The sequence below is a fragment of the Hemitrygon akajei genome, chromosome 11 (assembly GCF_048418815.1).
Source record: "Hemitrygon akajei chromosome 11, sHemAka1.3, whole genome shotgun sequence".
Classification (NCBI taxonomy): domain Eukaryota; kingdom Metazoa; phylum Chordata; class Chondrichthyes; order Myliobatiformes; family Dasyatidae; genus Hemitrygon; species Hemitrygon akajei.
Window position 1 is genome coordinate 139046738 of NC_133134.1, and position 14597 is coordinate 139061334.

The window sequence follows — 14597 nt, forward strand, 5'->3', positions numbered from 1 at the left end:
TAGAATTCAGAAGAATAAGGAGCGACCTCATTGAAACCTATCGAATTGTGGAAGGCCTTGACAGAGTGGAAATGAAGAGAATGTTTCCTATGGTGGGAGAGTCTAAGACCAGAGGACACAGTCTCAGAATAGAGGGGTGTCCTTTTAGAACAGAATGCGGGGCAATTTCTTTAGTCAAACAGTGGTGAATCTGTGGGATTTTTTGCCACAAGTAGTTGTGGAGGCCAAGTCTTTATGTATATTTAAGGCAGAGGTTGATCTTGGTTGGTCAGGGCATGAAGAGTCATTGGGAGAAGGTAGGAGATTGGGGCTGAGAGGAAAATTGGATCAGCCATGATGAAATGGTGGAGCAGTCTTGATGGGCCAAATGGCTTAATTCAGCTTCTATATCTTATGGTCTTATAACACTGAATTCTAGTATTTGTGGAGTCTTTTAAGCATTGGATAACAACTACTGCCACAAAACAAAGATTACCTAGCCATGAATTCTCAAAATCATGAAAGGTTAGTAAAGGGTTTCAGATTCAGATTTTGAGAGCTGAGTGGTGATTGCTTTCATTATCCCAAAGTGGGCATATGGCATATTCAAATACATTAAAATTATATTCAAATTGAGGCAATAAGTCAATAATTCCAATATTACAAGGTGACAATGTCAACCTAAAAATTCTCAGCACTTTGGACTACAAAATAATTACAGCTATATGAAAATATTGGAGCTCAAGCTCCTCAAAAATATTTTCTTTTGGAAAAAGAGCATTTTGACCCGAGTGGTTTATGGGAAGACTGGCAGCACATTCTCCAACTTAAATGATATCACACTTCAAAAGTGAGAAAGGTCTCTTAAGCAAATACCAAAAAATTACCTTATGCATAAGAATTCCTACATAAGGTTAAAATCTTATTCACGTCAATAACTTGTTAACATGGCGATATAAATAAATAAGCAAGCTCTGGTGAGGCAACCAAAATTTGGATGAAAATTAATAAAATTATTTCAACCATGAATGAAAAGCTACAAATAATTTTGAAACTCATTTTATTCCACCAAGCTGACTTTTTGAATTAACTTTACTACAATGTTCAAAATATCTGTGCCAAATAAGCCTCCAGATAAAATATGAAGTGTACCAAACTAAATGGAAATTTACAAATAAACTGGAAACTGATAATTAAGGGGAAAAACTTTCATTTTTAATCTGATTTATTGTCATACATCAAAGGCAATCACACACAAAAATGGGTGCAAAGTTATTAGCAACTTGTAAGTTGCTATGTATATTTCTAGATATCTGTATCAGCAAACTTTGTTAGATTTTAGATCATAAAGGCTGTATTATCCCCAAGTTACAGAAAGGTTAACCTGTTGAGCATGCTCGATATTGCACTGTGTCTCACCCCCCTCCCCCAATACTTAAAGACCAATGGTTCATACACGATTGGCATTCACATAACTAGCAACTGGAATGTTTGGGGCTAAGTTCTGAAGGCAGCAGCAGACCAGACATAATGCTACCACAGTTGTAGATCAACATACTTCTGAAGAGTATATGCCAAAGATCAGAGAATGGAGTTGAGCTCTGAACATTGTACAAACAAAAGGTGTATTAATATATGCTGTGTCATACATTTAAAAGGCAAGAATAGAGACATTTACCCTAAATTGACAACAATAGCTAATAAAATAATCCAAATAAAACATTTTAAAAATAGATACAAAGGGAGAAACTACTACTTTCAGCATTAGCAAATGAACGTTCAATAATTTCAAACATTCCTTTATCTACTATTTCCGTAAAAGCGTTAATCTCTTAATGGCTGTACAAGTCTAGTAGACTAGAAATGCAGAATAAATGTAACATACATTCATTTGCTGATACTCGCCATTTCAACATTACTGATTGCTTGGTAAGACAGGTAAAATGGAGTTGGAACATAGGTAAAGAAAAGTCATCATTGGAGAGAAAAATGTTAAATGTCATTTCAATTGGGCAAGTACCAAACCTAAAGTTATCATAGAGAACACCAAATATGAACTTGCAAGCACTACTTGCTCAGCACAACCTCACATATTAACAACGCAGACAGGCACAGTATAGCACATGCAGCAAATGCTATGTTTGTTGCATTTAAAGAAAACCTGAGCTGAAATCTTAATCACTGCACTAATTAAATTTGATTTTTTTTTTGCCATGATACCCTGTGGATTTCTAAAAATCATTTATGTACATAAAAATAAGTTTGTGAATTAATGGAAAAACATTCCCTTAAATAGAAAAATGTATTGTCAAATGCACTCAGTGTAAAAATATAACACTTGAACCAAAACTACATACCAAGGGGTCTTTTTTTCTGGTTACAATACTGACTGTTCATTGTGCAGGTTTCTTTTGTTTGAGAGATTCATATAACCAGCCTCTAAGGATACATTTCCAAAACATTGATTCTTTATGACAGGAAAACCAAGTGACTTATGACAGCAACAAAGTAAAGTTAAGCAAAGTGAACTGTAGCTCTTATTAACATGAGGCACTTTGCCCTAAGCTACCAGTTCTGATTGTCCCAACCATCATCTACAGTTCCTTTGCTTTCTTTTTTCGGTGACTTTTTATTCTTGTTTTCTCCACTTGCAGCCCAGTTATTGTCCCAGTTGTCCCAGTCATCACCTTGCTTTATTGTGGCATCCACTGTGCCCCAGGTATCATCCTTTTTTTCACCAGATCCCCAAACATTTGTACTTGGGGGACTTTTCACTTGAGAATTGCCATTGACACCAAAATTATCCCAGAAGCCATCTTCAAATCCACTATTCTGGTAGCTTTCACCAACTGAGTGGCTGTAATATAAACATATCAAGCCATCTGATAAATGAACAGTAATGCATCAGCCATTTGAAAGATGAAAAGCAGTAAAATAGTAATCTATATTCACAGTCACACTATAAATGCACATTAAGATGGCATTTTTAATTAAAATGCTTAATCTTACATGTCACATTAAAACACTGTGTACTGTGAAATTTGGGATGTTTATGCATTACCTTTGAGTAACAGATTCTTTGTTGGTAAAGTAAGAACTGACATCTTGCCATCCTTTCACGCTCACTCCCTGTACCTATGAGTATTGAGAAGATGAATAAACACATCACAATAGAATAAATTATGTACAAATACCTAACAAATACAAAATATTAACATTTAGCTTTCTATGAATTATACTAAGAAAATAATGTTGGCAACTTTAACGAATATACTTCATAATAAATCATGTTTAGCCTTCATCCTCTGCATTCTAAACATGGTAACCACTTCTCTAAATCATCAGCTGGGAAAGACTATGAAGCTATTCTAATAAGTATTTCTTATATTAATATTGTCAAAGGAAAGGAAAAGACAGAAATTAACAAATACTTCGTATTTGTACTCAAAGTTACCAGAGCAGGGGTCCAGTGCAAATAAGGAAGTAAAAATTAGAAGGCTGAAAATTGGTAAATATCAAATATCATTTATTATTGGTAAAATCACAAATAATAAGAGAATCTTTAATTACGAGAAAGGTGGCAGACAAAAGGAATTGTTTAATTTTAATTGACACAATATTCACTGGAGGCACTTACCACAGCAATTACCAATGATAGCAAAAAAGGGGAAAGGAAACATTAGCACAAACTGAAACAGCTTGTTGTCAGAAGCCAGACTTCATATTTGGCAACTGTGCACCCAAGATGAATGTTATGTAAACTAACAAATCAACTACAACCAATAGTGTTTCTGAACTTACCCATTTCACACATTAGCTTAATACTGTTAGTGAGACATTAAACCATATCCAAAAAAATGCATAATGTATATTCAATACTGAGTTTCTAGCAGCAGGTGCACAAAATATGAAAGCTGGCTTTGATTCATGCTCAGTTACAACTTTCTTCATACCTTATTAGCAATCTGTGACATGCCAACGGAAACATCATCTAAAAATTTTCCTTCTTTCACCTGTATAAAAAATTTGCTTTCAGTTACTTATGAACCTGAACACAGCTGTATTTATCATCTCGCTAAACCAAATATGATATAGCCCTTTTGCAAGCAGACAGAATGAAAGAGAAATCTTAAGATAAAAATAGTTTTTGGGAAAGATATTTCCAGTCCTTCCCCCGTTAAAAGTTAAATTGCCATAAGGCAAGATTTTATATTGTGCAGGGAATGCCAAACAATTGTTTAAGACACCAAGTGAAGTCAAATCAGCAACCGACAGAATTCAAAGTGCCATTGTTTTAAACTTCTAAATTGCACCTGTCCTTTGATAGGGAACATTTACTGTGCTCGATCCCCTAGCATGTCAGACACACACTGCAATGGACATGACAAACAAGTGAGGGGGTGAGAAATATTAACTTCAACACTTTCTTTTGGTTGGGACCCAGATCTACTTTTGATTTAGGAAATTCATTGCCATGCACTATGGTGTGCTGATCTGTGATTTCCTCAGTGCATTCAGATATTGGCTAAATCTGAGTTTACCTGGTATTCTCTGCATATTCACGTTAAAGGTGGCACATATGTACTTCAATAATAGTTTACTTTGAACTCTTCCTACCACAAATGCGAAGCTTTAACGTAGACCTAAAATAGTCTTGCAATGCCATGTATCAGCTTTAGATAGAGGCCCTGTTTCTGCTATATGAACAATACCTCAGTTATCTTTCTAGCATCCTGGTTAATATTCATTCTTAAAAAAAAGCATTATGAATTATTGTTTTTGCATATTAAGGTGGTCAGGGCAACATATTATTCAATGGGGGGGTGCAAGAATGTTAGAATATACTCAAGAATCTATTAAAGACATGATCTTGTAAAATCATTAAATAAAAATCAAAGGTAGTGAAACAGAAAATATATCCAATACATCCAAGACGTACTGTGGGTTACAATAAATGAATGGTTTAATTTCAAGTTGGCCATCATTACTGGGATGCATCAAGGCCCAGTATGATCACTCAAAAGCCAATGTTGTCTGTCCATGCTTGCTGCCATATCAATGTCTGTTGAGAAAGCAAATCAGAGAGTAACACAGAAAGTCCACAAATGGATATAAATTGATTATGCAGGTAGGAAAAGAGAGGGGGAAAAAGTATCCGGGAATATTCACCTTGCTTTCAAAAAGAAGCATAATTAATATGGGTTTATAGCAGGATTAGTGTACTTATCCATAAAATGCAGTTTGTTAACTTCCAAGAAGATCAAATAATTAGGAAGATGAAGGACATATTGTGCTTTATAACAAGGAGGTTATATTACAACAGGAAGCACATCACTGCAGTTGAACAGTGGGAACACATCAGTGAGTAGAAAGCAACTTTACCCTCCAGACTCAAGGAAAATACCCTCAGTGACCATATCTAATCAGTCAATCATGTAGAGGCAACTCAGTGCATAAAACCATGCAGACATGGTCAAGAGGTCCATTTGCTGCTCAGACCAAATATCAGAATGGGGAAGAAATGTGATCTGTGTGACTTTGACAATGGAGTGACTTTGGGTGCCTGGCAGGGTAGTTTGAGTACCTCACAAACTGCTATTCTCCTGGGATTTTCACGCACAACAGTCTCACAAGAGTTTACAAAGAATAGTACAAGAAACAAAAAACATCCAGTGAGAGGCAGTTCTGTGGGCAAAAACACTTTGTTAATGAGGTCAGAGGAAAATGGCCTTACTGGTTCAAGCTAACAAGAAGGTGACAGCAACTCAAACAAGCATGTGTTACAACAGCAAAAGAGTGTCTCTGAATGCACAACACATTGAGCCTTGAAGTGGTTAGGCTACAGCAGCAGAAGACCTCAAACATACTCAGTGGCCACTTTATTAGGCACAGGAAGTATATGCCCTAAGGGCAGTGGAATGACAAATCAGATTGGTCCCTGGGTGGATGAGAGATCAAGAAAGAGTTTAGAGAAATGAATTTCAATCTCACTTAATAAACATTATGAAAACCAAATTAAAGCTGATTCTACCAGCTGCAGAAGTTTATGACAGGTGGATAGCCATTTCGGACTGGGCTGTTTAAAAAAAAACTCAAGCATTCCAAGTTTTTGCAACTCTTAACCCTATCAGTCTCTGGATATTCTTTTATCCAAGGATTGGATGAATAACAGGATCAAGGACTGACTGTGTATCATTCCTATTATTTCTTAATGGTACATTTAAGATGAGTTATGAACTGCTTCAGAGCTTTTAATAGTGATAACTGTTAAATCACATAGGTTTGAGAAATAATTAACGGTAAGCCCATTTGCTCAAGTCCCAGCTATCTTGTGCTGCAAGATATTAGCATGCACTTCAAGCAAGTTAGTATAGAAATCATTTCAGATGAACTGTGCATGTGACATAACCAATGGTGAATGTCAACAGATTGCCCACAAAAATATCTGGTCTAATAGATTATTCTTTGTTAATGATACATTAGCATGCATACAGATTTGGAAAATTGTGCTTAAATCAGAATTTCAGACAACTTTCCAAATAAATTGTGGATGGGTCAATAGTTTACTCTCCTTAGGGGTAACATATTACCTTCTCCTGAGCAGGTTTGATCATATTCTCATTAACTGTCTGACCGAGCTCTGCTGCCTATTTAAAAGAAAAGAATTCATCAGTATTCAAAAATCTCTCATAGATATATGTACAGCAACAGGAAGCAAATTGCTCAAGAATATAATTGCTTCAGTCTCATCATGAATTTCTACCACATTTTATATTACATGCAGACAGCACATAAATACAAATCCAATGCAGCAGGCTCTTGGCATGCATGAAAGACTTTAGCCAGGCATCTATCCTGCTGCACTTCGACCTTGACTCAATACAAGGAGGATGAGCTTTGCACATGGTATATACTGACAACCAGCAAAAACAGCCACCCCCCCTCCCAAATTGAGAAAGGTGTTCTAAAACACCTTTCAATAAATGGTCAAAGTTGCATTACAACAGTTCAAATAGAGCTTGGAGGTTCATGCCATTTTTTTTCTCCAAGTAACTTCTGAAGCTTTATTTTTTTCCATATATTAATTTCTTAAATATAGAGGGGGCAGGTTAGGGAGATAAATTCAATCTCACTGTAACAAAAAAGATAACATATCAGTCACATTTTGTATAAACTAAAGTAGTCAGAAGCCACAATAAGATGGTCTAGTTTTTAAGCTCAAGTTGAATTTTACCCCCAATCATTGGCATAAAATTTACTGGATAATCTCCAGACTCATTTAACAAAAATTATTGACTAGTTTGCTAAACTTCCACCATTGTAAAGAATTTCTGTACGAGTATGTAATCACATTTGTAAGCCATTAACTTTTGCAATTACTTAAGCACCATGACCTTTGAAGCCTTTCTTCTAAAACTGTAATAAAGCTATAATAAAGCTAGGAACATTCTTCCATAAAAACAGGAAAGGTTTTGTGTGTTGATATAAAGCTACTATACTGCATTTTGTTATGTAACTATTGCATTTAATTTTATACAAAACTAAGCAGAATTAAAATTTCAATAAGCTTGTTAACCAGATGCATTTGGATATATGGCTATTATAGGAAAATATCTGATGACTGGCAAGTTCAAGTCAATTTCAAATGTTCAACAGTCCATTTAAGGTCCAGTATCTAGACTGACACAAGATATAGTTAGTTAACAGGACTAGTAGCCAGAATTCTACCCATGTGGCATTCAGTCTTCAGGTCATCAAGTGTAAAGGAAAATAAATCATGTTTTGAGATTAGTTTAACATTGTTTCAATATTTCTAACAGCTTTAACACGAACTGGACTAAAAATAAAATTGAAATTCAGAGAAGAAACAGAGAGAAGTGATGAATCACGTCAGACATCATTACACTGGCAATACCAGTTCCAAACATCTTAAACTCACTAGATCTCAAAGCAGGTGAACTACTTATCAGCTATAGTACGAAGTTTCAACCGGATTATACAAGAAACATGTACTAATTGTACAGACTGACAATTGGATTAAAGTAAGTGCCTGGAAAATGACTGTTGGAATATCAAGTGAAGTTGACCAATGTAAGAGAAAATATTGAAGGCACATGGCTTATGAACACTGCTAAAGCTTAAGACACACAGAACATAGGAAGTTTACCGGCTCTGGTTGCTGCTTGTAGCCCCAGACCTTTATCCAGCAAGAAAGCAATAAGAACAGAACAAGTACCTTTTAGAAATTCACTATTTTTATCCCAGCTTCCACTAAGAGATTAGCAATAGCAAATGTATTTTGAGATGTAAAACCATGCACAATTGGACAGCAAAGTTAAGTTCAAATTTTTTTCTCCCCCACCACACTCCCCAAATACATTCAATGTCTTTACCTGAATTAAATTTTAAATGCTGCTCAAGTTGAGGTAAAAACAAATTTCAATACTTATTTATTACCCATAGAATGTTAAATCATCTCAGTTACACCAAGCAATACCCAATATAGTATACAAAATAGTTATGGAATAAAAGAATGGTACCTTTTGTGATGCCTGATTTCCAAGTTTTACTGCCTGTTTAAACAAGATAAAATGGATTACTTCAATCAACATATTTTCATTCTAATTCTTCTAATTTATTTTTGCTTCAGCATTATCTTTATTTAAAAGAAAGCAAACATGTCACAATAGGGAAAGTAGGGAAGGGAAGCTACTTAATTTAGTAGAATAATTATTTATGCTTTTTAGATGTTTGCCTGCCACAATACACATCTATCTATGAATTTTTAAACTAGGTACTTCAAGCACCTTCAGAAGACCAAATAAATTAACTAATTTTGCGAATGTGTTCATTCGGAGGCCTAGTTATATGTATTAGAGGGGAAAAAACGGATTAAATCAAAAACTACTTACTCCTTCCTTTGCAGCTGATGCAAACTTGGTGGCCCCAACAGTGAAACTGCTCCAACCCTGTAAATCAGTGAGCAATAATAATTTATGTTTCAGAAATTATCAAATGAAGCCTGCATTCCAATACTTTTCCCTCAGGCTCCAAACAAAGATTAGCTTTGTCACATGTTGTACATCAAAACATACAGTAAAGTACATCGTTTGCACCAAATCAAATCGGCAACGATTGTGCTGGACAACCTGCAAGTGTCACCATGCTACCGGCATCAACGTAGCATGCCCACTACTCTGATCTTAACTGTACATCTTTGGAATACATGAGGAAACTGGAGCACCCAGGGGAAACACACATTGTAGGAGGAAGAACACACAAACTCCTGACAGACAGTGGCAGCAATTGAACCCCAACCGTACAACTGGCTGCTATAAAGCATCACTCCAATCACTACGCCAACATGCTGCCCCACTGTACGATCATGCCACCTCTTTTTAACTTAAACTAAAATTTAAATTATTTTCTAAGTAATGTCTGTAGCTAGAAAATGGGGTTTTCTTTACTCAGATGGACAATATAAAGATGATATGACCAGTCAAACCCCAATGAAGGTTAAAATATTATATACTTTTACACATGCAATTAGACATTAAAGTTAGTATTTGGAGTTTTACATGTATCTAAAAAAGGGTGGGCAAAAAAAGATTTAAAAACTTAAGTTTATAAGAAGCAACCTAAACATTATTTTGGGATCCTTCGTCATATTGCACTTATCTCCCAACTTCAGCTTTAACTCGGGGGAGTGCATTCACCAAAAGAATGGTTGCACATTAACCCTGCTTCCAAGACTAGAGAATCAAAATTCAAGCTCACACAAAAACTTAGTGGAAGTGATGCTATCTTTTGGATTAAAAACTGACTTGAAGTCCACCTTTTAACTTGAGAAGATGGTGATACAAAAATAGTTGAGGTAGTTTCCCAGTGATCGTTGCTGAATACCTCTTTAAAAAATAGACCATCTTTCACCACCTCACTTCTATAACATAAATCGGCTGCTGTATTTGCTGATAAATCTAATTCAGTGAAATCATTGCTAATTAATGCATTATTAAATATTAGAAAATGAAAGTCACAAAACAATTGTAAGCTTTTTCCATCTTCTTCAGACACATAGTACTAAAAATTATATTTTACAAGGATATTATGAAGTCATCTTAGGCTGAAAAAATGTAATGATTTCAACTACAGTGGTGCTAGAAAGTTTGTGAACACTGTAGAATTTTCTCTATTTCTGCGTAATTATGACCGAAAATGTGAACAGATCTTCACACATGCCCTAAAACTGGATAGAGAACCCAATTAAATAAATAACACAAAAAAGTATGTGAACCTTTGCTTTCAGTAACTGGTGAGACTCCCTTGTATAGCAATAACTCAACCAAATGTTTCTGGTAACTGTTGATCAGTCTTGCACATCAGCTTGAAGGAATTTTAGGCCATTCCTTACAAAACTGCTTCAGCTCTGGGATGTTGGTGGGCTTCCTTGCGTGAACTACTTGCTTCAGGTCCTTCCATAACATTTCTATAGGATTAAGGTCAGGACTTTGACTCGACTATTCCAAAATACAAATTTTCTTCTTTTTAAACCATTTTGTTGTTGATTTAATCTTATGTTTCAGATCATTGTCTTGTTGTGTTATCCAACTTCTATTAAGCTTCAGTGACGGACTGCTATCCTGACATTCTCCTGTAAAATAACTTGCTACAATTTTGAATTTATTGTTCCCTCAACGATTGCAAGTTGCCCAGACCCTGAGCCAGCAAAGCAGCCCCAAACCATGAATCTCATTCCACCATGCTTCACAGCTGGGATGAAGTTGGTGTTGGTGTGCAGTGCCCTTTTGCCTCCAAACATAGCAATGTGCATTTCTGCCAGAAAGTTCAATTTTTGTCTCATCTGTCCACAGAACATTGTAGAACATCCAGGTGGTTTTTTTTTTTTAGCAAACTTAAGATGTGCAGCAATATATTCTTTTTGGAGAGCAGTGGTTCCTTGGTGTCCTTCCACAAATACCGTTTTTGTTCAGTGTTTTTCTTTTAGTGGGAATATGAACAGAGACTTCAAGTTCCAGAGATTTCTGGAAGGCTTTTGATGTTACCCTTGGGTTCTTTTCCACCTCCTTCAGTACTGCACCTTGTGCTCTTGGTGTGATTTTTGCAGGACGCCCACTCCTAGGGAGAATAGCAACAGTATTGAATTTGCTCCACTTGTAGACAACCTCTCTTACTGTGGAGTGATGAACACTCAGGTCTTTAGAAATGCTTTTGTAGCCTTTTCCACTTCATGCATCTCTACAATTCTTCTTCTAAGGTTCTCTGAAAGTCGTTTTGATGGAGGCATTGTGCACATAAACAGATTTCTCTTAAGAGCAGGCTCTGTTAATAACCTAACTTTGTGTGTCATTTTTATAGGGCAGGACACCTCTACAACCCACACCTCCAATCTCATCTCATTGATTGGAACACCTGACTCCAAATAGCTTTTGTAGAAGGCATTACTTCAGAGTTTCTCATACTTTTTCTAACAAATACACATAATATTGGATCATTTTCTCAATAAATAAATGAACAAGTATAATGCTTTTTAACGTTATTTAATTAATTGGGTTCTCTTTACCTAGTTCTAGGACTTGCATGAAGATCTGATCGCGTTTTAGGTCATACTTACACAGAAATAGAAACAATTCTACAGGTTTACAAACTTGCTAGCAGCACTGTATGCAATGAATAAGACTGGCCATTTGCCTCTACACATGTTCCCATTCCTAAAACTAATATACAGTGCCTTGTAAAAGTATTCAGCCCCCAACCCTCTGTTCACATAACTGAGTACAGTCGGCCCTCCTTATCCGTGAATAGTGAAAACGCAGAAGTGCTCTTCCAGCACTTGCTGTTCGAGCATGTACAGACTTTTTTCTTGTCATTATTCCCTAAACAATGCAGTATAACAACTATTTTATATAGTATTTACATTGTATTAGGTATAAATAATCTCGAGATGATTTAAAGTATACTGGAGGATGTGCGTGGGTTATCGTAGATTGGAAAAGAAAAAAATCGGAAGTTCTCTTACTAAGTAAGTTGGAACAGGTACATCCAGTATTATTAAGCGTCAGTTAGTCAAACGTTTGTCTTAGTATATATTTTACCTTTCTATGCATACAAAACACTTAAGAACGTATGTTTTAGCACCGGGCTCGGGATGTTAGATTGGGATAAGGTCAGGACTCTGAACGGGCCATTGAAGGACATTAATTTTCTGCATCTGAAGTCACTACATGGCTGCTCTACAGTGTGCTTTGGGTCGTTGTCCTGCCGAAAGGTTAATTTCCTCCCAAGTTTAAGCTGTCTGGCAGAGGCTAACAGGTTTTTGTCCACGATCTCTTGTATTTAGGCAGCATTCATCTTCCCATCAATCCTGACCAATTTCCAGTCCTTGCTGCTGAAATGCACCCCAATAACATGATGCTATCTCCACCATACTTTACATTAGGGATTGTGTTACCTGCCTGATGCACAAACTGTGTCACAGGTACTGCTTAGCGTTGAAGACAAAAAGTTCCACTTTGTCTCATCCAACCACAAGACTTTCTTCAACATCTTTACAGCATCTTCTTATTGACACTTTGCAAAGTCTTCTGGGCAAAGATATGCACGCTTTTTTTTTTAAAAAGCCAGGGGTTCTTCCGTACCACTCTTGCATAAGTACTCTTTAGGTGCAAGGCTTTAGAGGTTGTGGAACCATGAACTTCATCTCCAGTTGCAACCACTGACTTTTGTAGCTCACTCAGAGTGACTGTTGGTGTCATAGTAGCCTCTTCTACAAGTGCCATTCTTCTCCTGTGACTAAGTTCAGAGGGGCAGCCATGCCTAGGCAATGTAGTTGTGGTCTCCTATTTTTTCCACTTTTTCACAATGGACTGCACGAAGCTCTTGAGGTATGTTCACTGCTTTTGAGATGGACGTACCCATTCCCAGATTGTGCTTCTCTCTTATCATTACCCTGATTTGTCCTGAATGTGTTTTATTTGTTCATTTTGGGTTAGGTCTGTTAAAATTTACCACACTATTTGACCTTACAGAGAGAGGGGGTATTTATTCTTATGTATCCATTGAAAACAGATGATCATCCAATTTTCTACATCAACAAACTGGGCGAGTTAGTAAGGTAACAGTATATTGGACCTGAAGAAAGTTAACATAGTAATTACAAAGGGGGTGAATTCTCAGCCTCACAGTTTTGGTTTTTAATTTCTAGTCAATTGTTGATGGATTTTGGAATTTTTCTTTTGATTTGACATAACGCACAATGTTTTGTAGTTTAGTTCGAAAAATCCTACTTCAATATATTTTAAACCATGAAAATGAGTAATAAAATGTGAAAGTAGTTGTGGGGGCTGAATACTTTTACAAGCTACTATATAATACAATTTCTAGTGTTGTTGACAATTTGTGAAAGGTAGTTTCATTAAAAAAACATTAAATTTTTGAGCACTAAACACTCCCAGTGTAATATTTTCACATTCTGTTTTGGTAAAAAAAAATTGCAACACATCCTCAAAATCAATTTCTAGCATAAAAATCTTTAATCTAAAGACAAGTTGTTAAAACCAATAAAAGATTAATTTTCTTCAATAAACATACTTAACTCATCTACGTTATGAGTACATAATTTAGATTAGATAGGTTAATTTAAAATCTTTATTGAATTGAAAGATAAAATTTAGAGGAAACTATGTCACTGAGTGCTGCTGTACAATTTAAATTAATATTAACTAGCAGCACACAAACCTCCTACTATGTATCAGAAGTTGTAACTGGAACAAATGATATTTCATACCGAATAAAGAGAAGTCATGGCACTGTTGAGAAAATCATCCTCCTTTTTCGAAGGGGGTACAGTGTTTCCAAATCCAACATAGCGATTATCCTGACTTCCATATCCTGCACCACTTTAAATAATGAAAGAAAATGAGCCACAAATTCTAAATTGAAAACAAGAGCAAAAGCAAATATACTGTATTTTGTGATACAAGTAAGGTGCATCATTTTACCTTTGGTAAGAATTATCATCATTCAGCCATTCCTCAAACATTTTATCAGATGATAATGTCGAGGTTTGCTTAGCTCCAGAACTACGGTTAAGAACAAAAAAAAAAGGAAATATTCATATGTACTTTCAGTAATAGCAGAGATAAAAATCTATGCCTGCAGTAAAAATTTCTCAAATTATTCTTTCAATTGAGGCTGGCTTCCTTAAGTTACATTATCAAAGATACTTAAACTATAATACTTCATAATGGTCATAATTTACCTGCCGATTTCTTATAAAATCATTAGACATATGGAGTGGAATTAGGCCAATCAAGTCTGCTTTGCCATTCCATCATGGCTGATCTATTATCCCTCTCAACCTGTATCCTTTGATGCCCTCACTAATCAAGAAACTATCAACCTCCACTTTAAATATACACAACAGACGACCTGGGCTCCACAGCCATTCATGGCAACGAATTCCACAAATTTACTATCATCCGGCAAAAGAAAATCCTCATCTCTTTTCGAAATTGACGTCCCTCTATTCTGGGACTGTGCCCTCGGGTCCCAGACTCACCCACTATAGGAAATATCCTCTCCATATCCACTCTATCCAG

The 14597-nt window shown here is 35.9% G+C and overlaps 1 protein-coding gene across 4 annotated transcripts in view; it reads right to left on the bottom strand.

The window, feature by feature from the left end:
- Positions 1 to 1172: 1172 nt before the first annotated feature.
- The window catches only part of arfgap1 (ADP-ribosylation factor GTPase activating protein 1), a 62560-nt gene continuing 49135 nt past the window's right edge, over positions 1173 to 14597 (bottom strand). The window contains exons 6-14 of one of the 4 annotated variants that reach the window (XM_073061786.1): positions 13998 to 14078; positions 13784 to 13895; positions 8892 to 8948; positions 8520 to 8552; positions 8147 to 8176; positions 6570 to 6626; positions 3933 to 3992; positions 3041 to 3114; positions 1173 to 2836 (exon numbers count right to left, since the gene is read on the bottom strand). In XM_073061786.1, the coding sequence (XP_072917887.1) occupies positions 2545 to 2836; positions 3041 to 3114; positions 3933 to 3992; positions 6570 to 6626; positions 8147 to 8176; positions 8520 to 8552; positions 8892 to 8948; positions 13784 to 13895; positions 13998 to 14078 (796 nt within the window). In that variant the 3' untranslated portion in view covers positions 1173 to 2544. The remainder of the gene's footprint in view (positions 2837 to 3040; positions 3115 to 3932; positions 3993 to 6569; positions 6627 to 8146; positions 8177 to 8519; positions 8553 to 8891; positions 8949 to 13783; positions 13896 to 13997; positions 14079 to 14597) is intronic. The other 3 variants (XM_073061788.1, XM_073061789.1, XM_073061790.1) reach the window with 3 other exon arrangements.